Genomic DNA, 26,207 nt, shown 5'->3' on the forward strand with positions numbered 1-26,207 from the left:
AAATTGTGAAATTTTTTGTTCTAGTTCTGTGAAAAATGCCAGTGGTAGTTTGATAGGGATTGCATTGAATCTGTAGATTGCTTTGGGTAGTAGAGTCATTTTCACAATGTCGATTCTTCCAATCCAAGAACATGGTATATCTCTCCATCTATTTGTATCATCTTTAATTTCTTTCATCAGTGTCTTATAATTTTCTGCATACAGGTCTTTTGTCTCCTTCGGTAGGTTTATTCCTAGATATTTTATTTTTTTTGTTGCAATGGTAAACGGGAGTGTTTTCTTAATTTCACTTTCAGATTTTTCATCATTAGTGTATAGAAATGCAAGAGATTTCTGTGCATTAATTTTGTATCCCGCAACTTTACCAAATTCATTGATTAGCTCTAGGAGTTTTCTGGTAGCATCTTTAGGATTCTCTATGTATAGTATCATGTCATCTGCAAACAGTGACAGCTTTACTTCTTCTTTTCCGATTTGGATTCCTTTTATTTCTTTGTCTTCTCTGATTGCTGTGGCTAACACTTCCAAAACTATGTTGAATAATAGTGGTGAGAGTGGGCAACCTTGTCTTGTTCCTGATCTTAGTGGAAATGGTTTCAGTTTTTCACCATTGAGGACAATGTTGGCTGTGGGTTTGTCATATATGGCCTTTATTATGTTGAGGAAAGTTCCCTCTATGCCTACTTTCTGCAGGGCTTTTATCATAAATGGGTGTTGAATTTTGTCGAAAGCTTTCTCTGCATCTATTGAGATGATCATATGGTTTTTCTCCTGCAATTTGTTAATATGGTGTATCACATTGATTGATTTGCGTATATTGAAGAAAATTAAAATAGAAACATATGCATGTGGTAACAAATATAGACAATATAGAAATGTATGAAATACACAGTGAAAGTTCTTCCCACTCAGTCTCTGTGCTGAGAGGTCTTCTTTATTAGCAATTTGGCATGACAAACACACACACACAAAAGGGATCATACTATACATCTCGTTTTTAAACTTGCCCTTTTTAGTTAACAGTATACTGTAGACATCTTTTCTCATTCTTTTTAAGGGCCATGGTATAGTCCATTGAATGAATGCATTACAGCTTCTTTTGTCTACTTGACAAAAAGTAAGCACGTGGTAGCCATTCTTTTCTTTCTTTTTTGTACATGGGTTTATTTCTGGGATGTCTATTCTGTTCCACTGATCTACATGTCTGCCTTTTTATGCCAATATTATACTATTTTGATTAGTGTAGCTTAGTTATAGTTTGAAATCAGGAAGTGTGATGCCTCCGATTTTTTAGATTCTGCTTATAACTGAGATCATACAATAAGTGTCTTTCTCTGTCTGACTTATTTCACTTTGCATAATGCCGTCAAGTTCCATTTTGTGACAAATGGCAGAATTTCCTTCTTTTTTATGGCTGAATAATATTCCACTGTGTGTGTGTGTGTGTGTGTATATATATATATATATATATATATATATATATATATATATATACACACACACACACACACACACACATATATATATACCACATTTTAAAAATCCATTCATCTGTTCATGGACACTTAAGTTGTATCCATGTCTTGACTACTGTAAATAATTCTGCAGTGAATATGGGGGTACAAATATCTCTTCAAAATAGTGATTTGGTTTCCTTTGGATATATACCCAGAAGTGGAATTGTTAGATCACATTGTAGTTCTATTTTTAATTTTTTGAGGAACCTCCACACTGTTTTCATAATGACTGCACCAATTTATTAATACATTCCCACCAACAGTGCACAATGTTTCCCTTTTCTCTACATCCTCACCAACACTTGTTATCTCTTGTGTTTTTTTTTTTTTGATGACATACATTCTAACAGGTTTAAAATGATATCTCATTGTGGTTTTGATTTGCATGGTGGCCATTGCTGTGGTTTTTCTACTCCATTGGCACAACAGGAAGATATTTCTCTACTACCCCTGTCAGGAATTTCAGTGGCTCCCCACAGAAGATGGGAAGTGTTGTCTGGACCTACATGTGTACACATTGCTCCTTCTGACCATCTTTCCTGATAAGGTTGTGGTACTATGAAAAATGGTGGAGATGGTGGGGAATTGGCCTCAAGCTTCCCTGCTTACTAGAGCTAATTCCAGAGCCTCTGGACCAGCTGCTTGTGGGATGAGAAGTTAGGAGAAGCTAGGATTCTGCTCTGTGATTCAGGGTCAATGAACAGCCTTTGGGGCAACGCCTGTGACACTACAGCAGGAGACAATTATTGCCAAGGTCTGTTTCCCATCCAGAAGCAAGGCTTGTGTTACTTCAGCCTCTTCCTGCCCATGAAATCTTGCATAAGTTTCTTGATCTTATGGATTGATTTTGCATAAGCTCATCAACTGAAAAGTGGGGAATGATAATACCTACCTACTAGGAATGTTGGTTGATTTAAAATATGGAGAAAGAGCTCAGAGCTGCACTGTCCAATATAATAGACACTAACCACATTTGCCTTTTTTCTTTCTTTCTTTCTTTTTTTTGACTGTGCCGTGTGGCATCTTCGTTCCCCAACCAGGGATCAAACTCGTGCCCCCTGAAGTGGAAGTGTGGAGTCTTAATCATTGGACTGCCAGGGAAGCCCCACATTTGACTATTAAGCCCTTGAAATATAACTAGTGTGAGTGAGGAACTGAATTTTAAATTTTATTAATTTAAATCTAAAAATTGACACGATTAAATTATTGAAAAACATTAAGTATATTTGGAACAATTTCAATATGTTAATTTGCTTTTCAAAAGCTATAAATTTCATGAAATCTAAATACAAATAATTCATGAGATCTAAATACATCTAAAGTATTTCTGATGAAAATTTAGTGTCTGATTTGATATGTGCTATAAATGTAAAATGCACACTGGACTTCAAAGACAATATAATAAAAATAATGGAAAATGTTTCATCAATATTTTTTATTTTGATAACCTATTGAAATGATAGTCTTTTTGATATATCAGGCCAAATAAAATTATTATTAAAATGAAGTTTTAGAAAATACTTTGAGATGAATGAAAATGAGAACACAACATGCCAAGACTTATGGGGGTGCATCTAAACTAGGAATGAAATTTGTAGCTGCAAACACTTATATATTAAAAAGAAGATCTCAAACCAATAATCTAACATTCCATCTTAAGAAACTAGAAAAAGAAGAGCAAGCTAAACTCAAAGCAAGCAGAGGATACAAATAAGAAGGATCAGAGCAGAAATAATTGAAACAGAGAACAGAGAAACAGTAGAGAAAATCAATGAAACCAAAAGTTGGTTCTTTGAAAAGATCAATAAATTGACAAATCTTTAGCTATATTGAACTAGAGAGAAGACTCAAATTACTAAAATGAATGGAATGAAAGAGGGGACATCACTACCAGCCTTACAGAAAAAAAAAAAGATTATGGGCTTCCCTGGTGGCGCAGTGGTTGAGAATCTGCCTGCCAATGCAGGGGACACGGGTTTGAGCCCTGGTCTGGGAAGATCCCACGTGCCGCGGAGCAACTAGGCCCGTGAGCCACAACTACTGAGCCTGTGCGTCTGGAACCTGTGCTCCGCAACAAGAGAGGCCGCAATAGTGAGAGGCCCGTGCATCGCGATGAAGAGTGGCCCCCACTTGCCACAACTAGAGAAAGCCCTCGCACAGAAACGAAGACCCAACACAGCCAAAAATAATAAATAAATTAAAAAAAAAGATTATAAGGGAATGTTATGAAAAATTGTATGCCAGTAAATTAGATAATGTAGATGAAATGGATGAATTCCCCAAAAAGACACAAACTTCTGAAAACTCACTCAAAAGGAATAGAAAACCTGAATAGACTTATAATAAGTAAAACAATCAAATTAGTGTAAAAAACTACCCACAAAGAAAAGCCTAGGCCCATATGGCTTCATTGGTGAATTCTACCAAATGTTTAAAAAATTAATACCAATCCTTCACAAACTGTTCCAAAAATTAGAAGAGAGTAAAGCACTTCCTCACTCATTTTATGAGACCAGACTTATCCTGATTCCAAAACCAGGCAGACATCACTTCTTGTGATGAAACTGCAGACAAATATCCCTTATGAATATAGATGTAAAAATTCTCAATAAAATATTAGTAAACTGAATACAGCAACATATAAAAAGGGTTATACACATCACAAAGTGGGATTTGTCCCAAGAATGCAAGGTTGGTTTAATATATGAAACATCAATCAATGTAATATGCCATATTAAGAGAATAAAGGACAACATCACACGATCACTTTAGTAGCTGCAGAAAAATCACTTGACAAAATCAAACAACTTTTCATTATGAAAACACTAAACAAATTAGGTATAAAAGAGAACTCCTTAACCTGATAAAGGCCATCTATGAAAAACGCACAGCTAATATTAAACTTAATGGTAAAATGTTGAATGTTTTCCTCTTAACATCAGGAACAAGACACGGATGTATATTCTTGCCATTTCTATTAAACATTGTACTTGTGGTTCTAACCAGGGCAATTAGGCAAGAGAATAAATAAAAGACATCCAGATTGGAGAGGAAGAAGTAAAATTCTATTCACAGATGACATGATTTTGTATATAGAAAATCCTAAGGAGGGTGGAGGGAAACTATTAGAACTAATCAATGAGTTCAGCAATGTTGTAGGATGTAAGATGTAAAAATCAATTGTATTTCCATACATTAGCAGTCGACATTCTGTAAATAAAATTAAGAAAACTATTTCATTTACAGTAGCATCAGAAAGAATAAAATACTTAGAAATGAATTTGACCAAAGATGTATAAGCCTTATATTCTGAAAACTATGAAACATTGTTGAAAGAAATTAAAGATGGCATAAGTAAATGGAAAGACATCCCATATTCATAGATCAGAAAACTTAATATTGTTAAGATGACAATACTCTCCAAAATGATCTGTATGTTCAGTGCAATCCTATCAAAATCACAGCTGGCTTCTTTGCAGAAATTAGTGATCTAATCCTAAAATTCAGATGGAAATTTATGGGACCCAGAATAGCAAAAACAATCTTGAAAAAGAAGGACAAAGTTGGACGACTCACATTTCCCAACTTCAAAACTTACTACTAAGCTACAGAAATCAAAACTGTGTTATGACGTAAGGACAGACAGACAGATCAGTGGAATACAATTGAGAGTCCAGAATTAAACCCTTATATTTTTGGTCAATAGATTTTTGAAAAAAGTGCCATGACAATTCAATGGGCAAAGAATAGTCTTTTCAACAAATGGTGCTGGGACACCATGCTTGATATCCACATGAAAGTTGAACCCCTACCTCATAATATATACAAAAATTAACTCAAAATGGATATAGACCTAAATGTAAGAGCTAAAACTATAAAGTTCTTAGAAGAAAGCATAGGAGTATATTATATATGAGTCAAAGGCTCAAGCTAGAAGAGCAAAGTTGATAAATTAGACTTCATCAAAATTAAAAACCTTTATGTTTCGAAGGACACCATAATGAAAATGAAATAACAGCCCACAGAATGGGAGAAAATATTTTCAAATCATATATCTGATAAAGGACTTGCATCTAGGGTATATAAAGAACTCTTACAACTCAATGAGAAAGACAAATTTGAAAATGGGCAAAGAATTTGAATAGACATTTATCCAATGAGGATATAAAAATGGCCAATAAGCACATGAAAAGATTTTTAACATCATTAGTCAAAAGAGAAATGTAAATCAAAACTACAGCGAGATACTATTTCACACCCATTGGATTAGCTAAAATAAAAAATAAAAATGGCAGACAAGAAGTGTTAGCTAGGATTTGGAGAAATTGGAACTCTCATACATTGCTGGTGGGATTGTAAAGTTGTGCATCCACTTTAGAAAACAATTTGGCAGTTCCTATAATGTTAAACAAAGAGTTAGCATCATATGACCCAGCAATTTCACTTCTAGGCATGTACTCAAGAATTGAAAACACAAGTCAACACAAAAACTTGTACACAAATGTCCTTAGCAGCGTTATGCATAATAGCCAAAAAGTAGAAACAACCCCAATGTTTACTAACTAATGAATAGATAAACAAAATGTGGTAGGTACTGTCCTTACAAGGAATATTATTCAGCCATGAAAAGGAATCAAGTATTGGTACATGGATGAACCTTGAAAATATTATGCTGACTGAAAGATATCAGATGCAAAAGGTCACATATTTATGATTCATACGATTCCATTTATATGAAATGACCAGAATAGGCAAATCTACAGCGATAGAAAATACATTAGTGGTTGCCAGGAGTTGTGGGTGAGGAGGATGGAGAGTGACTGCTAATGAATATGGTGTTTTTTTATTTGAAGTGATGAAAATGTTCTAAAATTAGATAGTGGTGAACTATCTACTGAAAACCACTGAATTGTACACTTTAAAATGGTAATTTTTTATGATCTAATGTTTTATTATTTACTTATTATTTATGTTTATTATTTATATTTCAATAATGCTTTTAGGAAAATTAAGTTCACCTATTTCTTTTTACTTATTTAATGTGGCTATTAGAAAATTTTGAATTATATATGTAGCTCACATTATATTTCTACTGGACAGTGTTGTTCTAGACCTTATAAAGAAGACATGAAGATTTTTTTTTTTAGTTTTATTTATTTATTAGAATTTTAAAATTAATTAATTTATTTTTGGCTGCATTGGGTCTTCGTTGCTGCGTGCGGGCTTTCTCTGGTTGTGGCGAGTGGGGGCTACTCTTCCTTGTGGTGTGCAGGCTTCTCATTGCAGTGGCTTCTCCTGCTGCGGAGCATGGGCTCTAGGTGCGCAGGCTTCAGTAGTTGTGGCAGGCGGTCTCAGTAGTTGTGGCTCTCGCGCTCTAGAGCACAGGCTCAGTAGTTGTGGCGCACAGGCCCAGTTGCTCTGCGGCATGTGGGATCTTCCCGGACCAGGGCTCGAACCCGTGTCCCCTGCATTGGCAGGCGGATTCTTAACCACTGCGCCACCAGGGAAGTCCCAAGACATGAAGATTTTTAATCATCAATTTCCTGAACCTATCTGAGGAATTTCACAACTGCTTTGTAACGTAAATAGCAATAAAACCTTCTGTTAGGAGAAATAGTACCTGACATTTGCTTCATCAGCTAGAAAGTTTTTAATGCATATTATGTCATTTGATCTTCACACCCTCCCAGGAGGAAGGCAGGAAGAGGTTATTATTCCCATTTTACAGATGGAGACACTGAGTCTCCGGAATGGGAAAGTACTCATCTAGGGCTAGGGACCCTGGTAACGGACCCCTGGACCTCAGGCACTGGCCTTAGGTCTCTAGGTCCTTTATACCATAAGCCCTCCATCTGCCCTCCACCCCTACCCCATCCAAATTTGTCTGGCACAAGCAACGAGAATCGTTCCAGTCTCCCTCAGGGCCTCCAAGCTAATCTGAAACACTTAAGAGAAGTATGTCAAGTCCAGCACCTCCATCCCATGGGTCACAGCTGTCACCACAAAATGGCAGGTTGACATTTTGCAGCTCTGATCTCCTTGACCAAACTACTGCAGATTTGGTCCCACCCTGGAGATTCTGATGTAATCAGGTCAGGGTTGGGGCCTGGGTGTTGGGACTTCTGAGGACTTCCCTGATGATTCTAGCGTGCAGCCAGGGTTTGGAACCGCCACCCCAAGCCAGTGGTCACAAACAATCAGCTCGTGGGCCAAATCCGCATCCCAGACATGTCGTGTTTGATTCCTATACGTGATGAATGCATGTTTAAATTGGATTAAGTTGTCAACATTGAAAAGCATGGAATTTTTACTTAAACCTGGATTTCTGGCTTCCCTTGAGGACTGAGGAACTCTGGCGACTGGGCCTGCGTTCCTGTGTGGTAGCCAGTGGCTGGAGCTGAGCAGTGGCAGCTCCTTTACATAGGGCAGGAGTTCTCCAGTTCCCCACCGTCCATACCACTCCTTATTGTCTCACACTAGCCCACATCATTTATTTGCAGTATCTATCCATCCCTACAGGGCTGCCCTCTAGGGCTTTCCCTTGCAGGCTGGGAAACTGAGGCCTATTGACAAATAAGTGTGGGAACTCAGACCTTCTTAGCTGTTGATTAAGCTATGCAAACTTCTCTTTCTTTCCCAGCCTGAGAACATACTGTGTGTCAATCAGACGGGACACCAGATTAAGATCATTGACTTCGGGCTGGCCAGAAGGTAAGGGAGTTTTATTTCGGTACTTTGACAGAACTTCTTGGAAACTCTTGGTGGCTCTCTTGGACATGGTTACCCACAACTCAGCCAATTTTTGAGTTTTGGGACTGGTATGAGAAAGCTCTCTCACTGAGGCTGGTGGCCTTCACAAAGACTGCATAGAGAGGCCTCATTACTACGGCAGGGGACGGCTTTGTGCTGCGGGCTCTGCTTCTCCTTAAAAGGCTGTGGGATTAACAGTATTTCAAACCACCTGTGTGAACAGAGAGGGGAGTGACAGTTAAAGTTGGTCACTGAATGGGGGTGCTGGGCAGCTCCTTCTATTCGTTCCCCAGGCCTCCTGGGCCAAGATGTACTGGGCTGTGTGATGCATTCATCACCAACCCTGCCCTCCAGAAAATGACTAGGTTAAATAGGATGGTGCCATGGGTAAGAGGTTCTGGGCACTCAGGACTGGGTTAGATCTTGGTAAAATGGTGATACAATGCAGTGCCCGCTGATATGGGCAATTATGAAGTTTAAATGAGATAATACATCAACAGTGCAGACCCATCCTATGAGGGTGGTTAGGTTCTCAAGTTTCAGTGCATAAAGTGAACGTCATATATAATTTAAAAAACATGTTAAAGTCCCTTAAAACGCCTAAAGCCTAGTGACGTATAGTTTTACTGTTGAATCCTGTCCAGTCTCATGCTTGATGAGCACCATGTCTCTGCAGGGCTCTTGCCCATGGCGTGCACACCCAGTGGTGTGGCTGTAGCAGACCCTTGGCACTGGGGAGGGCATCCACAGTCTGTGAAGATGGCAATAAATTTATGTTCATCCTCCAGGCTTCCTCCAGAATTCTATTTCCACCAAGAATGACATTTCTCTGAGAATCACATACTTCCTAGATAGGTCTTCACACCATGGCTTCAAATCTTGAAATTTTCTCTTACTCTAATGGTCATTCTCCACACAGAAGTTGTTTTTGTCACTTTCTGAGCCTTGCAGCATCTACCACTCCATCTACAAGGGGAGAAAGGAGCACTTCATCCCCATGGAGGCAGAGCCGTGCCTGAGCTCAGCCTCTGGTGTCCAGCACCGGCCTCCCAGAGGGGGCGTTCAAACCCACAATGGTGGTCTTCCTAGGTCACTTCCCCACCAGTTGGAGAGGTAAATGTCACCTCTTTGCAGGTGTGAAAGGTGCATTTTCAGGGCCCCACATGATGGATGGGGGGCCAAGTGTGGTATTGGAGCAACAGCAGAGGGAAGTTCTTATCACCCCGCTGTACCTTCAGGGTCCACACTACACAGTGTACTGCATTTCATGAACAGTCCCAAATCCCCCAACCCAGATGCCTAAAAATCACACTCAATCCATCACGTAAAAAATTGCTTAATATTTTCCCAAATAATGTTGTATAAAATTGGGATGCATCCTATACACTTGCACACCTTATGCACCAGGGCGTGTTTCTCAACCTATTTTTCATGTCTCCACCTGCCCCACAAAGAGCCTTTTTAACCATTTCTTTCCTAATCCCTCGGTCCCCTCCTCATGAAATGTAATGCCACAGGTGTATTGTGTATCTGTTTATGTACTGTGGCCCTTTGGAGAGCCGCAGACCGTTGTAATAGCTAAGATTTTTTGCCCTCCCCCCAAGAACCACTGTTCCCTCACTGTGGGGCAATATATTCTTCATCCAGACCTCACACACTAGTGTATGCAGGACCCTACCAAATGCCGGGTGACCAATTGCCAAATGAGGATTTTACAGTGACACACTGTGAATTCAGAGCAAGAAGTAACCACCTGAGGTTCCTGGAGTCTGGGACGTCTCTGAGCAACCAGAAGAGACGAATGGACAGGGTTTTGTTACCTGCAGGCAGTAGTGTTCTGGTAAATTTTTAACAACCCGCTGCGTCTGGGGCGTGAGAGGAGGTGGGGCTGATTTGTAACCTGTGCTAACTTTGGCTGATTTCAAGCTACCGACGTGACGTCACTGAGTGCAGAGTTGGGAGGAGACGTGCACCATTGGCTCTCGTGCACCCGTGAGAACCGGCTCCAGCACGACTCTGCGTGGAGCGGGGCAGGAGGGATAGTGTCAGGGACCAAGAATAGGGTGCGCACTGCGCGTGAGCAGGCTGGCCTGGGGAAGGCAGGAGCTGTGGGTGGGACTCGGGGAGGAAGACACAGTAGAAGATGAGGGCACTAACGGGGCATCCTGAGTAGGGAGGCTCAGAGGTTGGAGTGGTATCCAATAGGCCATTGAGTCTCTGGTGGGAGGTGAACAGGGTTGTAGGCCAATTTACCAAAAATCGATTAGTCAAAATCTATCCCCAATACCCACTACTATATATAAAATAGGTAACCAACAAGGGCCAACTGTATAGCACAGGGAACTATAGTCAATATTTTGTAACAACCTATAATGGAAAAGAATCTAAAAAGGAATATATATATATATATATATATATATATATATATATATATATATATATATATATATATATATATATATATATATATATATAAAACTGAATCACTTTGCTTTACACCTGAAACAAGCACAACATTGTAAATCTACTATATTTCAATAAAAATTAAAAAAAATCTATTCCAAACTGTCAGTCAAACTTGTTAATCTGGTTAAGGGCATTAATGGCAATAATTTTGCCAATGGGACCAGAGGTAGAGGGCAAGTTCAAGAAAAACACAGGGAGCCATATTTTTAATTTTAATTTTAATTTTTTAATTTAAAAAATTTTTTGGCCGCATGGTATGTGGGAGCTTAGTCCCCTGACCAGGGATCGAACCTGCACCTCCTGCATTGGGAGCACAGAGTCTTACCTACTGGACCACCAGGGAACTCCCAGGGAGCTGTATTTAAGAGAAAGCCACCCACGAAAAACTGCTGGGCACTGGAGAAGTGCAGGTGTCAGAAAACGTGGTACTCAGGAAGTTGCACTTAGTGGAACTGGGCTGACAGGTTCACAGGTTCTGGCTGTGAGATGAAAGGAAAACCTCAAAAGCATCCTCAATAGTCTGGCAAACTGGTCATTCAGCACAAAGATTCTTTGGCAAATTGGTTTTTGACAAATTGACCTGCTTCCTGGGAGGTGTGTCCTTCTAAAAGGAGGGACCTGTGGGGGGAATGTGCAGGTTGAGAGAACATGCTTTATGCTCCAGAATAGTTAAATGTTTGTAAAGAGGGAGGAAATGACAAATTTTCCCCATAACACGAACTATAGAAAGTGCAGTTGTATTTCTGGGTGGGGCTGTGCAAAGGCGCTGAGATTGTGAGTGGAGGTATGACCCCCAGTAGAGGGGGGCCATACAAATCTTCAGAGACTCTGACATCCAGCAAGAGGAACCAGTTTTACACCAGGCTGGGTGGTGAGAGTCATCAGTGGGTCTGAGTAGGGACATGTCAAGGGGTCGAGAATGGAGACAGAGTGGGAAGTATCTTGTTTAATTATCTTGGTCTCCGGAATGTTGGGTGCAGGGATGAGCCTTCTGACTCCCAGTGCAGTGCTCAGACTGGAATCTAAGCCCATTTCATCAGATCCTTTGGCAGGGCGAGGAGGTGCCTATCTCAGACCTTATGAGGCTGCAACCTCATATGTGACCTTATGGTCACAGAGGGCCTCGTGCTGGGAATCTGGAGAGGGGTGTCTTAGTAGATATTTTGACACAGCTTTGGGGTGGATGGATCAGTTAACTATTGCTACAGTACTGTTATATAACAAATCACCCCCAAATGCAGTGACTTAAAACACCAATTGTTTATTTTCCTCCACACATTTTCGAGTCAGCTGGGGAGTTAGTATCCTGGACCCAACTTATACTAGCTCATGATAAGGAATCTTGTAAGGCAGTTGTTAAACATGGCCATTATTAAAAATTAAATTGTATAAGCTTACAATTAAAGAAATTATTTAAAAACAAAGATATTACATTTTGAAAAGTTAACACTTCCTAATTATTTCACTACATTTCACAATTATTTATGCTCATGAGTTTATTTACGCCGATTGGTATCTATATGGTGGAAAGACTATAGAATAGTGTGCTATTGCCGATCTCTTCCCAGCTCTTCATTCAGTGACATGGTGATGGTACTTTTAAATCAGACACGGTGAAATCAGTATTTACACAATTGGCAAATGCTACAAATCAAAACTTAAAAGAAAATCAGATAGCTGGTTGTTAAACTTTTACCCACACACCACTGGTTGGGAGTCACTGATCTAGGCTGAGTTGAACTGGGCTTGGATGCAGGTCAGTGAGGACAGGTCTGTTCCAGGGTGTCTCTCATTCTCTTCTCATGGTGATGGCCGAGGAGCAAGAGGGCACGCTCCTACAGCCTAGCTTGGAATTGGCCCACCGTCATGTCCACCCACATTCCACTGGCCAAAGCAGCTCATGTGGCCAAGCTCAACATCAATGAATGGGATGGGGCAATATATGCCATCTCTAGTGGAAGGAACTACAAAGTCATATGATACAGGATGTGGCTGTGGGGCAGATGAAGCAGTGGAAACAAGAATGCATCCTGGGAAATGGATGTCCAGGGGCTGAGAGCCTGGACCTTCTCTCCTCAAGGGGAAGCCTGTTCCTCTCAGTTTAGCTCCTTGGCCCCGAGGCTCCAGTCAGGTGCCAGTGCAGGGGGGGAACAGGCTGCCAGAGGAAGGCTCTAGCTCTCCTCCCCTCCCTGGCTTCCCGCCACAACTCAGCCACCAAGGTGATCTTTGTTGCTCTTTCACTGGATGAGTATGGTCTGTGTTGGCTCAGGGTCTGCATTTGCCTGACTCTCAGCAAATTTGGAAAAGAAGAGACTGTATTTTGAAAACTCACATCCCTGATTTAAGGGAATCAGGGCACATTGGCAGGATATTTATTTTATTCTTCTCTATTTCTCAATTGCCTCATCTGTAAAATTGGGACAATAAACTTACCTACTTCATAGGGTTGTTGTGAGGATGAAAAGTTTATGTAAGTAAAACTTTTAGCATGGTATCTGGTGAATAGGAAGTGCCCATTAATTTTTTTAAATTAACACTTCATTTTTTAGAGGAGTTTTAGGTGCACATCAAAACTGGGGGGAAGGAACAGGGATTTCCCATTTATCCCCTGTCCCCACACATGCAAAGCGTCCCCCATCATCACCATTGATAAGCCTACATTGACACATCATAATCACCCAAAGTCCATAGTTTAAATTTAGGTTCACTCTTGGTGTTGTACATTCTATGGGTTTGGACAAATGTATGATGACATGTATTCATCATTATAGTATCATACAAAGTATTTTCACTGCCCTAAAAATCCTCTGTGATCCACCTGTTTATCTCTCCCTCCTCCCTAATCCCTGGCAACCACCGATCTTTTTACTGTCTCCACAGTTTTGCCTTCTCCAGAATGTCATATATTTGGAATCATACAGTATGTAGCCTTTTCAGACTGGCTTCTTTCACTTAGTAATATGCTTTTTTTAAAACGTTTTATTTTATATTGGAGTATAGTTGATTAACAATGTTGTGTTAGTTTTAGGTGTACAACAAACTGATTCAGTTATACATATACATGTATCTATTCTTTTTCAAATTCTTTTCCCATTTAGGTTGTTACATAACATTGAGCAGAGTTCCCTGTGCTATACAGCAGGCCCTTGTTGGTTATCCATTTTATTTATTTATTTTTATTGGAGTATAATTGCTTTACAATGTTGTGTTAGTTTCTGCTGTACAGTGCAGTGAATCAGCTATATGTATACATATATCCCTTCCCTCTTGGACCTCCCTCCCCCCACCCCATCCCACCCATCTAGATCATCACAGAGCACCAAGCTGAGCTCCCTGTGCTATACAGCAGGTTCCCACTAGCTATCTATTTTACACATGGTAGTGTATTTATGTCAAACCTAATCTCCCAATTCATCCCACCATCCCCTTCCCCCCCGTGTCCACACATCCGTTCTCTACGTCTGCCTTTCTATTCCTGCCCTGCAAATAGGCTCATCTGTACCATTTTTCTAGATTCCACATATATGCATTAATATACAATATTTGTTTTTCTCCTTCTGACTTACTTCACTCTGTATGACAGTCTTTAGGTCCATCCACATCTCTACAAATGACCCAATTTCATTTCTTTCTGTGGCTGAGTAATATTCCATTATATATATGTTCCACATCTTCTTTATCCATTCCTCTGTTGATGGACATTTAGGTTGTTTCCATGTCCTGGCTATTGTAAATAGAGCTGCAATGAACATTGTGGTACATGACTCCTTTTGAATTATGGTTTTCTCAGGGTATATGCCCAGTAGTGGGATTGCTGCGTCGAATGGTAGAGTTCTAGTTTTAGTTTTTTAAGGAACCTCCATACGGTTCTTCACGGTGGCTGTATCAATTTACATTCCCACCAATAGTGCAAGAGGGTTCCCTTTTCTCTGCACCCTCTCCAGCATTTACTGTTTGTAGATTTTAAAAGTTCTTCCATGTCTTTTCATGGATTGATGATTCTTTTTTTTAATCACTAAATTTATTTATTTATTTAAAAAAATTTTTATTTTATTTATTTTTTTATACAGCAGGTTCTTATTAATCATCCATTTTATACACGTCAGTGTATACATGTCAATCTCAATCTCCCAATTCATCACACCACAACCCACACACCCCACCGCTTTTCCCGCTTGGTGTCCATATGTCTTTTCTCTACTTCTGTGTCTCAATTTCTGCCCTGCAAACTGGTATATCTGTACCATTTTCTAGGTTCCACATATATGCGTTAATATACGATATTTGTTTTTCTCTTTCTGACTTAACTTCACTCTGTATGACAGTCTCTAGATGCATCCACGTCTCTACAAATGACCCACTTTAATTACTTTTTATGGCTGACTAATATTCCATTGTATATATGTACCACATCTTCTTTATCCATTCGTCTGTCGATGGGCATTTAAATTGCTTCCATGACCTGGCTATTGTAAATAGTGCTGCAATGAACATTTGGGTGCATGTGTCTTTTTGAATTATGGTTTTCTCTGGGTATATGCCCAGCAGTGGTATCACTAGGCCATATGGTAATTCTATTTTTAGTTTTTTAAGGAACCTCCACATTGTTCTCCATAGTGGCTGTATCAATTTACATTCCCACCAACAGTGCAAGAGGGTTCCCTTTTCTCCACACCCTCTCCAGCATTTGTTGTTTGTAGATTTTCTGATGATGCCCATTCTAACTGGTGTGAGGTGATACCTCATTGTAGTTTTGATTTGCATTTCTCTAATAATTAGTGATGTTGAGCATCTTTTCATGTGCTTCTTGGCCATCTGCATGTCTTCTTTGGAGAAATGTCTATTTAGGTCTTCTGCCCATTGTTGGATTGGGTTGATTGTTTTTTTAATATTGAGCTGCATGAGCTGTTTATATATTTTGGGGATTAATCCTTTGTCCGATGATTCATTTGCAAATATTTTCTCCCATTCTGAGGGTTGTCTTTTCGTCTTGTTTATGGTTTCCTTTGCTGTGCAAAAGCTTTTAAGTTTCATTAGTTTCCATTTGTTTATTTTTGTTTTTATTTCCATTACTCTAGGAAGTGGATCAAAAAAGATCTTGCTGTGATTTATGTCAAAGAGTGTTCTTCCTATGTTTTCCTCTAAGAGTTTTATACTGTCCTGTCTTACATTTAGGTCTCTAATCCATTTTGAGTTTATTTTTGTGTATGGTGTTAGGCAGTATTCTAATTTCATTCTTTTACATGTAGCTGTCCAGTTTTCCCAGCACAACTTATTGAAGAGACTGTCTTTTCTCCATTGTATATCCTTGCCTCCTTTGTCATAGGTTAGTTGACCATAGGTGCGTAGGTTTATCTCTGGGCTTTCTATCTTGTTCCATTGATCTATATTTCTGTTTTTGTGCCAGTACCATATTGTCTTGATTACTGTAGCTTGGTAGTATAGTCTGAAGTCAGGGAACCTGATTCCTCCAGCTCCGTTTTTTTCCCTCAAGACTGCTTTGGCTATTCGGAGTCTTTTGTGTCTCCATACAAATTTTAAGATTTTTTGTTCTAGTTCTGTAAAAAATGCCATTGGTAATTTGATAGGGATTGCATTGAATCTGTAGATTGATTTGGGTAGTATAGTCATTTTCACAATATTGATTCTTCCAATCCAAGAACATGGTATATCTCTCCATCTGTTGGTATCATCTTTAATTTCTTTCATCAGTGTCTTGTAGTTTTCTGCATACAGGTCTTTTGTCTCCCTAGGTAGGTTTATTCCTAGGTATTCTATTCTTTTTGTTGCAATGGTAAATGGGAGTGTTTCCTTAATTTCTCTTTCAGATTTTTCATCATTAGTGTATAGGAATGCAAGAGATTTCTGTGCATTAATTTTGTATCCTGCAACTTTACCAAATTCATTGATTAGCTCTAGTAGTTTCCTGGTAGTATCTTTAGGATTCTCTATGTATAGTATCATGTCATCTGCAAACAGTGGCAGTTTTACTTCTTTTTTTCCAATTTGTAGTCCTTTTATTTCCTTTTCTTCTCTGATTGCCGTGCCCAGGACTTCCAAAACTATGTGGAAAGATAGTGGTGAGAGTGCACATCCTTGTTTTGTTCCTGATCTTAGAGGAAATGCTTTCAGCTTTTCACCCTTGAGAATGATGTTGGCTGTGGGTTTGTCATATATGGCCTTTATTATGTTGAAGTAGGTTCCCTCTATGCCCACTTTCTGGAGAGTTTTTATCATAAATGGGTGTTGAATATTGTCAAAAGCTATTTCTGCATCTATTGAGATGATCATATGGTTTTTATTCTTCAATTTGTTAATAGTGTATCACATTGATTGATTTGCGTATATTGAAGAATCCTTGCATCTCTGGGATAAATCCCACTTGATCATGGTGTATGATCCTTTTAATGTGTTGTTGGATTCTGTTTGCTAGTATTTTGTTGAGGATTTTTGCATCTATATTCATCAGTGATATTGGTCTGTAATTTTCTTTTTTAGTATCTTTGTCTGGTTTTGGTATCAGGGTGACGGTGGCCTCATAGAATGAGTTTGGGAGTGTTCCTTCCTCTGCAATTTTTTGGAAGAGTTTGAGATGGCTGGGTGTTAGCTCTTCTGTAAATGTTTGATAGAATTCACCTGTGAAGCCATCTGGTCCTGGACTTCTGTTTGTTGGGAGATTTTTAATCACAGTTTCAATTTCATTACTTGTGATTGGTCTGTTCATATTTTCTATTGCTTCCTGCTTCTGTCTTGGAAGGTTATACCTCTCTAAGAATTTGTCCATTTCTTCCAGGTTGTCCATTTCATTGGCATAAAGTTGCTTGTAGTAGTCTCTTAGGATGCTTTGTATTTTGGCAGTGTCTGTTGTAACCTCCCTTTTTCATTTCTAATTTTATTGATTTGAGTCCCCTCCTCTTTTTCTTGATGAGTCTGGCTAATGGTTTATCAATTTTGTTTATCTTCTCTAAGAACCAGGTTTAGTTTTATTGATCTTTGCTATTGTTTTCTTTGTTTCTATTTCATTTATTTCTGCTCTGATCTTTTTTTCCTTCCTTCCTTCCGCTAACTTTGGGTTTTGTTTGTTCTTTCTCTAGTTCCTTTAGGTGTAACATTAGATTGTTTATTTGAGATTTTTCTTGTTTCTTGAGGTAGGCTTGTATAGCTATAAAATTCCCTGTTAGGACTGCTTTTGCTGCATCCCATAGGTTTGGATCATCGTGTTTTCATTGTCGTTTGTCTCTAGGTATTTTTTGATTTCCTCTTTGATTTCTTCAGTGATCTCTTGGTTATTTAGTAACGTATTGTTTAGCTTCCATGTGTTTGTGTTTTTCAAGTTCTTTTCCCTGTAATTGATTTCTAATCTCATAGTGTTGTGGTCAGAAATGATGCTTGGTATGATTTCAGTTTTCTTAAATTTACTGAGCCTTGATTTGTGACTCAAGTTGTGATATATCCTGGTTATGTTCCATGCACACTTGAGAAGAAAGTGTAATCTGCTGTTTTTGGATGGAATGTCCTATAAATATCAATTAAATTTATTTGGTCTATTATGGCACTTAAAGCTTGTGTTTCCTATTAATTTTCTGTTTGGATGATCTGTCTACTCGTGTAAATGAGGTGTTAAAGTTGCCCACTATTATTGTGTTACTGTCGATTTCCTCTTTTATAGCTGTTAGCAGTTGCCTTATGTATTGAGGTGCTCCTATGTTGTGTGCATATATATTTTAATTGTTATATCTTCTTCTTGGATTGATCCCTTGATCATTATGTAGTGTCCTTCCTTATCTCTTGTAACAGTCTTTATTTTAAAGTCTATTTTATCTGATATGAGTATTGTTACTCCAGCTTTCTTTTGATTTCCATTTGCATGGAATATCTTTTTCCATCCCCTCACTTTCAGTCTGTATGTGTCCCTAGGTCTGAAGTGGGTCTCTTGTAGACAGCATATGTATGGGTCTTGTTTTTGTATCCATTCAGTGATCCTGTGTCTTTTGGTTGGAGCATTTAATCCATTCATGTTTAAGGTAATTATCGATATGTATGTTCCTATTACCATTTTCTCAATCGTTTTGGGTTTGTTTTTGTAGGTTCTTTTCTTCTCTTGTGTTTCCCACTTAGAGAAGTTCCTTTAGCATTTGTTGTAGAGCTGCTTTGGTGGTGCTGAATTCTCTTAGCTTTTGCTTGTCTGTAAAGCTTTTGATTTCTCCATCAAATCTGAATGAGATCCTTGCCGGGTAGAGTAATCTTGGTTGTAGGTTCTTCCCTTTCATCACTTTAAGTATATCATGCCACTCCCTTCTGGCTTGTAGAGTTTCTGCTGAGAAATCAGTGTTAACCTTATGGGAGTTCCCTTGTATGTTATTTGTCATTTTTCCCTTGCTGGTTTCAATAATTTTTCTTTGTCTTTAACTTTTGCCAATTTGATTACTATGTGTCTCGGCGTGTTTCTCCTTGGGTTTATCCTGTATGGGACTCTCTGAGCTTCCTGGACTTGGGTGGCTATTTCCTTTCCCATGTTAGGGAAGTTTTCAACTATAATCTCTTCAAATATTTTCTCTGGTCTTTTCTCTCTCTCTTCTCCTTCTGGCACCCCTATAATGCGATTGTTGTTGTGTTTAATATTGTCCCAGAGGTCTCTTAGGCTGTCTTCATTTGTTTTCATTCTTTTTTCTTTATTCTGTTCCGCAGCAGTGAATTCCACCATTCTGTCTTCCAGGTCACTTATCCATTCTTCTGCCTCAGTTATTCTGCTACTGATTCCTTCTAGTGTAGTTTTCATTTCAGTTATTGTATTGTTCATCTCTGTTTGTTTGTTCTTTAATTCTTCTAGATCTTTGTTATACATTTCTTGCATCTTCTCGATCTTTGCCTCCATTCTTTTTCTGAGGTCCTGGATCATCTTCACTATCATTATTCTGAATTCTTTTTCTGGAAGATTTCCTATCTCCAGTTCATTTAGTTGTTTTTCTGGGGTTTTATCTTGTTCCTTCATCTGGTACATAGCCCTCTGCCTCTTCATCTTGTCTATCTTTCTGTGAATCTCCTTTTTATTTTTTTTAAGTGTTGAATTCTATTCCATTGTCTAGATGTACTATACTTTATATTATCCATTCTCCAACTGAAGGACTTTTTTGCTGCCCATTAAATTTCAGCTAGAGGTTTTCTTCCTTTTCAAGATTGATTCTAAAAACCAACTTTCTCCAACCCCTTCCCCATACAGCCATCAATTCTCTTCCTAGCCTTCCTTAAACTTCATGTCCAGAAAACTTTTTCTAGTTCTTTTTGTAATTGTATAAAATACACATAACATAAAATTTACCGTGTTAGCAATTTTCAAGATTAGTTACAGTAGTCTTTAAATATGTTCATATTGTTGTGCAACCAATCTCCAGAGCTTTTCTTATCTTGCAAAACTGAAACTCTGTACCCATTAAACAACTACCCCTCGTTTTCCTCCTGCCTTCAGCCCCTGGAGACCAGCATCCTACTTTCTGTCTCTGAATTGACTACACTGGGAACCTCATATAAGTGGAATCATACAGTATTTGCCTTTTTGTGACTGGCTTATTTCACTTATTGTAATGTCTTCGAAGTTCATCCATATTACAGCATGTGTCAGAATTTCCTTTCTTTTTAAGGCTGAATAATATCATATTGTATGTATATACCACATTTTGTTTATCCATTCATCTGCTGATGGACACTTGCATTGCTTCCACCTTTTGGCTATTCTGAATAATGCTGCTATGAACATGGGTGTATAAATATCTCTTCAAGACTCTGCTTTTAATTCTTTTGGATATAACCCAGAAGTAGGATTCCTGGATCATATGGTAGCTCTTTAAAATTTTTTTTGAAGAACTGCCATACTGTTTTCCTTAGCAGCTGCTCCCTTTTACATTCCTACTGACAAGGTTCTAATTTCTTCACATCCTAGCCAACACTTGCAATTTTCTATTTTTTTCTGATGGTGTGAGGTAATATCTCATTGTGGTTTTGATTTGCATTTTCCTGATGATCAGTGATGTTGAGCATTTTGCCTCTTTCTATAACTCCTATCGTCTTCCCTTTAACCACGATGCACAATAGAGCAGTCCTCCCCACACAGCTTCTACGCAGGTTGTTTGTGTTCATCCATGTGACTGCAGGCCAGTCACATAAGATATATTGATCTTCCCTCTTTTTCATTAAGATATATTGATCTTCCCTCTTTTTCAGATTGTAAATACCTGGAGGAGGAGGAGGACTGTTGTTTTCTTATTCTCCGCAGTGACTTAGGAAAGTCTGCATTTAGGGCCTGGGTGTGTGATGATTTCCCAGTAAACCACGTGTGGTGGGATGTGATGTCCAGAAAACATGGCTGACAGCAAGGGTTGGGGAGTGTTTAGCGCCCCCCCAGGAATTAGCCGGGCATCCACATCTTCTCTCGGGGCTCACTCCCATTGTCCTCTGCACCCCTCCTCCCCAGGTACAAGCCTCGGGAGAAGCTGAAGGTGAACTTTGGCACTCCCGAGTTCCTGGCCCCGGAAGTCGTCAATTATGAGTTTGTCTCGTTCCCAACAGACATGTGGAGTGTGGGAGTCATCACCTACATGCTGTGAGTGCCCAGGGGCCTGACGCCCCACTGGGAATGGGGGCCATTTGTCTTAGTTTGGGTATCCTTAGAAGCAGCAAAAATTTGAGGGCAAGGAGTTTATTGGGGAGGCATCCCCAAGAAAAGCCAACAGAGAAGTGGGGAAGTGAAATGGGGAAGTCAGTAACCCACTGGAGTCAGTAACCACTGTGGGCACCTGGAGTTTAATCCTGCAGGGGACTGGGGCCCACTGTGGGACACCCACTCAGAGCTAGGCCAGCTGGTGGGGGAGGGAGTTGGGGTATTAATACACTGACTCTAATCAGTTGTTGCTAGTAGGCTGGTCCCAGAGTTATTAATTCCCTGAAACTTCTGGGTGGATAAATCAGCTTCCACTGGAGAGAAAGCCCTCTGGCAAAGAAATGCAGGTGCTGTGGTGCAAGTGGGGCTGGAGTGCACTGAAGCGGTAAGGAGAGGGGAGGGCAGGGCAGGGCACAGCTCCTGCATCTTCTAACTTTGTCCCTCTGCTCTGCGCTCCCTGTTTTCTGTGGGTTGAGGAAGCAGAGTTAGGATGGGCTGAGAGGAGATCTGTGCACAGACTAAATGTCCTCCTCTCTCTCCAACTGTGGACATCCCTCAGCTATTTCCTCAGAGGCCCAACAAAATCAAGCTTTGCTCCCAGTCTTATTATTACAGTTTAACTGTTTCCCCACACTTTGTGTGTGTGCTACACCAGGTTGGGGAATATTGTGGCCCAAGGCCAGCCAGTGAAGTTGTCTCATCTCTCTGCCCTCCTCTAGAGGAGCCTAATAAAGCCAGTTTTCCTTTGGCCCCTGAAGCCTGGGTAGTCTCAGAGACACGTCAAGCCATCTTAATATTCAGTCAAATGTACCTGATAAATGGGCATATTGGGTTGGACCCCAATTTACTCTTTACTTCAGGGTAAGGGGGAATGTGGTGAGCATGATAGGGGACTTATTCCACCACTCGTCCCACCGTCAATTTTTCAGTGCTTCCACTTCCTTTATCGAGCACACTGGACTTCTCCTGTGGAGAGGCAATGGGGGTGCTTTTCTTTTGAACCCTCTTGGTTCTGGTTAGTTCTGCTTGACCTTGTAAGAGTCTTCTCTATCTTGTCGATGTGTGTTGGCAGGTATAGCTTCCACATACTGACAGTCCTTTCTCTCCTCTGTAGGCTCAGTGGTTTGTCCCCATTTCTAGGGGAAACAGATGCAGAGACCATGAATTTCATTGTGAACTGTAGCTGGGATTTTGATGCCGACACCTTTGAAGGGCTGTCAGAGGAGGCCAAGGACTTTGTCGCCCGGTTACTGGTCAAAGAGAAGAGGTACCCTTTATTGCTTGTCACCCATGATCCATCCTGATGGTGACCATCCATCTGGGTGCTGTGGAAATCAGGCTGGTGCTGGGCAGGGCTGCTGAAGCGAATGGTCCTTTCTTCCTGTAGACCGATTCTGTCCAGGATTTCTTAGTCTGCTACTTCTTTGGGGAAAAAAAAGAAAAGGTATCAGGGAAAGGGACAAAGGAAGTCAGTTAAGAAACAAGCAACTAGGAGCATAAAATCTAGACAAGAGTTTTAGAAAGGACCATATTTACAAATTAGGCCTATTTCCAAGTTATTGCTTTTCATAGGCTAATGTTGAAAAAAAGTTGAGATATGCAGCTGTTATTCCCCACAATAAAAGACAGAAAACCTTATTTCCTGATGATGAAGACCTACTTAGTTTTCAGGAGCTATATCAAGGTTATGGGTTGGGCCACTGAGTTTTCCGATACTCAGACATATGGGAATAACTACAAGTGGTGGGGAGACAGCTCTCGTTCCCTGGCCTTGACTGTTTTGTTTCTTCCTTATTGTGAAAAGTTATGTGAGAGGAAATACATTTCTAATTCAGATGAACAAGTTGACATTATTCTCTGTGAAGAAAGATGAGCTTCTTTCAAGGCTCATGTTCTTTTACTTCTTAAGAGCAATTCCAGGCACAACTGACCCTCCTACTGTCCTGCCTTGATTCCCCAGCTCTCTCTGGGAGGTGGTGATTAATCACTAGGACACATCCCCTCAATAGAGGGCAGGGAACATTTTGCTGACGACATTCTTGCACTTTTAAGGATGGGAATTTTAGGTAGTAGGAGGTCTTTTTTTAGCAAGTGGCATGAATCTGCCTATATGATTAATCTGTTCCACTGACTCAGCTTCCTACCAATTAAACAGATTTTGGATAGCCAGAAAAATGCAACCCCAACTAAAAGTCTCACCTGCTGTTTGATTTCACAGCTGCAGAATGAGTGCCACACAGTGCCTGAAACATGAGTGGTTGAATAACTTGCCTGCCAAAGCTTCTAAATCGAAAGTTCGTCTCAAATCCCAACTATTGCTGCAGAAATACATGGCTCAGAGGAAATGGAAGGTATCTGTTTTTCTTTTAGTAAAAGCAGCATTTGTTTTCTTAAAATGTCCTTTGAAAGAAGTGTACTAAGTTTTCACTTACGTTTTGATTCTAAATAGATTATTTAGGGGGAAAAAAGTCTCATGTCAAAAACCTGTTACCTTGATTAAAAAATGCCACAGACCAAAAGTGACTGGCATAAAAATAGCATTTAATTCATACTTATGTGAACACTTGAAGTGACAGAATGAAATTTGAGCATGTGTTCTCAATGAACATCGCAGTGCAGTTCTCAGAACTAACTGCCTGTAGCTTGAGGACGATTCCACCACATTTTAGAAAAAGGGCCTAGGAAAGCCCTATTAGGCTTTAAAAGCTTTATAATTTTGTTTACAACAGAACTCTTTGGAACCATGGACATAGAATGTATTTTAAAAACAATTGTCCTCCAGGGAAGTGACTTTCCAACATTTTGATATTGGCTTAGATCTTCAATAAAAAACAAAACCAAAATGCTTTACCCAGAGAGCCAGTATACAAGTACACGTATACTCGCACACATGTGAAACAAAAATACAGCGACATTTGCTCCACAGAGTGTGATGCACTCTGATATTTTCTATTCTATGATATTTAGTTTCATTAAAAAAAAAGTTGTTAGTCATGCCCCACCAATTTGATTTCATGACCCACTGGTGGGTCATTGTGAGTTACAATTTGGAAAATACCATTCTAGGGTGCTCCATTTTTCACATGAAAAGGGTAGGATATCATATTTTCTCACTTCAAACTTGCTCTAAACACGCCCCTGAAAGTCATGTGACTGTTTTACTATAATTTTGCTAGAATCTTCTTTTCCCCTTTAGTTACCGATTTTAAACAAACCCAAGTGGCTAAACTGAAGCAAGTCCTTTTATTGTTTCTTCTTAAAGTAATTGATCTAAAAATATGCCTTTTTCCCTCCCTTTTTTCTCTCCTTACCTTAAGAAACACTTCTACGTGGTGACTGCTGCCAACAGGTTAAGGAAATTTCCACCTTGTCCCTAATCCTCAACTCAGCTGCTCCCATGGGCCCAGAAATTACTGAGACTGGTGGTGAAGTCATGACTGAAGATTTTTAATAATCTGGCCTTCTACTTATTTTGTAAAAAAAGGTTATGGCTGTTGCCTTCCTTGTGGACAAAATGTGGCTGTAAAGAGACTGACCTAAGAACTTTTTTCTGCCTTATAAGATCAGTTGAAATGCTGTGATTACTTTTCAAGTGTACCTACTTTTGGTGATAAGTGTAGGCATGCTTTAGGTAGGTAGGAAATCTTCTACTTTGCATATGTCAAATTTAAAGTCTAAGCTTACTCTGATTAAAGAACCCAGCGGACTATCACACAGGGCATGTTAGTCAGTGTTACCTCCTCCAGTGCAAAGAGTTCCTAGCATTTTGACTTGCTCAAGTGTGAGCTGACATTTTGTATTACATTTGTTGCTCTAGAGTGAAGCAATGTGGATTTAGGGCAGAGATCCTCAAACTTGTTTTAACTTGTACTCCCTTTTGAGAATCAAAACATGCATCCTTTAATATTCTTTGAAATTTCAAAATGTACTGACTGTCATGGCTATGTCAGAGCAATGATAGTTTTGAATATGCTTTTAAAATCTGTACATACCTCTACCCTCTCTTATTCTGCCCTGTCCTGACACTGGCAGTCTCCCTCCTGATCTCGCTTCTGCAGTTATGAATCTATGGTCTAGTAAGTCTGGGAACTGATATGTAATATGTGAAAGAGAGATAAGAATGTAATGATGTTCAGCTTTCTGAGAGAAACACAGAAATGATGCATCAAGAGAAAACAAATGAAAACTGCTCTCCTACTGTTTTATCAGGTATATACCCATCACTTAACTAACTTCAAGAAATGATTAACAAGGAGTACTTTATTATTCAAAAGGAAACAATCCTTTTAATTTCCTTAGCTGTAAGGAAGTTTTTGTGCTGTTCTCATGACCTTCTTGGGTCAGAAGTTTTTAGTTACTTTTAATTTTTAATTAGCCATGCAACAGTTTCACAGCCTTTCAGGACTTTTGTCCCATAATAGACTTTTTTTATTGTGGGGAGAGAGGCAGAAGATGGAGACGTTAATCCTCCTGCTGCATTTCTTCGGTTATAGCTTTTCTCTGGAACACTAACCCCTGTTGGGAAGCTAAGATTTTCAGTATCAGCACATCTAGGCCTGCTCCAAGCTTGTCGGCTTGTGGATGAATATCAGAAGAGATGGCTGTTGGAAACCTCCCTTTCATGGGCCAGTAACAGTGATTTGGTAAAATGCTTTATTTTTAAGGTGTTTTGAAGGCAGCCTCCAGAAGGAGCTATAGAGGATATCTATAGTTCTATCTATAGTATGGTGATTCTTCCCTTCCATGGGACTTCACATTCTTGGGGGAATGCTATGAATCTTCTCCCCAGAAAAATGTACAGTTAGTTATCCTGATCTAGA

At 39.5% G+C, this 26,207-nt stretch overlaps 1 protein-coding gene across 2 annotated transcripts in view; it reads left to right on the top strand.

Moving 5' to 3' along the window:
* MYLK3 (myosin light chain kinase 3) overlaps positions 1 to 24,841 on the top strand; it is a 58,580-nt gene extending 33,739 nt beyond the window's left edge. For both annotated transcript variants that reach the window (XM_068528118.1, XM_068528117.1), the window contains exons 9-13: positions 8,158 to 8,228; positions 21,202 to 21,330; positions 22,502 to 22,654; positions 23,606 to 23,738; positions 24,705 to 24,841. In XM_068528118.1, the coding sequence (XP_068384219.1) occupies positions 8,158 to 8,228; positions 21,202 to 21,330; positions 22,502 to 22,654; positions 23,606 to 23,738; positions 24,705 to 24,764 (546 nt within the window). In that variant the 3' untranslated portion in view covers positions 24,765 to 24,841. The remainder of the gene's footprint in view (positions 1 to 8,157; positions 8,229 to 21,201; positions 21,331 to 22,501; positions 22,655 to 23,605; positions 23,739 to 24,704) is intronic.
* Positions 24,842 to 26,207: the final 1,366 nt, after the last annotated feature.

Source organism: Eschrichtius robustus, chromosome 19 (genome assembly GCF_028021215.1).
Source record: "Eschrichtius robustus isolate mEscRob2 chromosome 19, mEscRob2.pri, whole genome shotgun sequence".
Lineage (NCBI taxonomy): Eukaryota > Metazoa > Chordata > Mammalia > Artiodactyla > Eschrichtiidae > Eschrichtius > Eschrichtius robustus.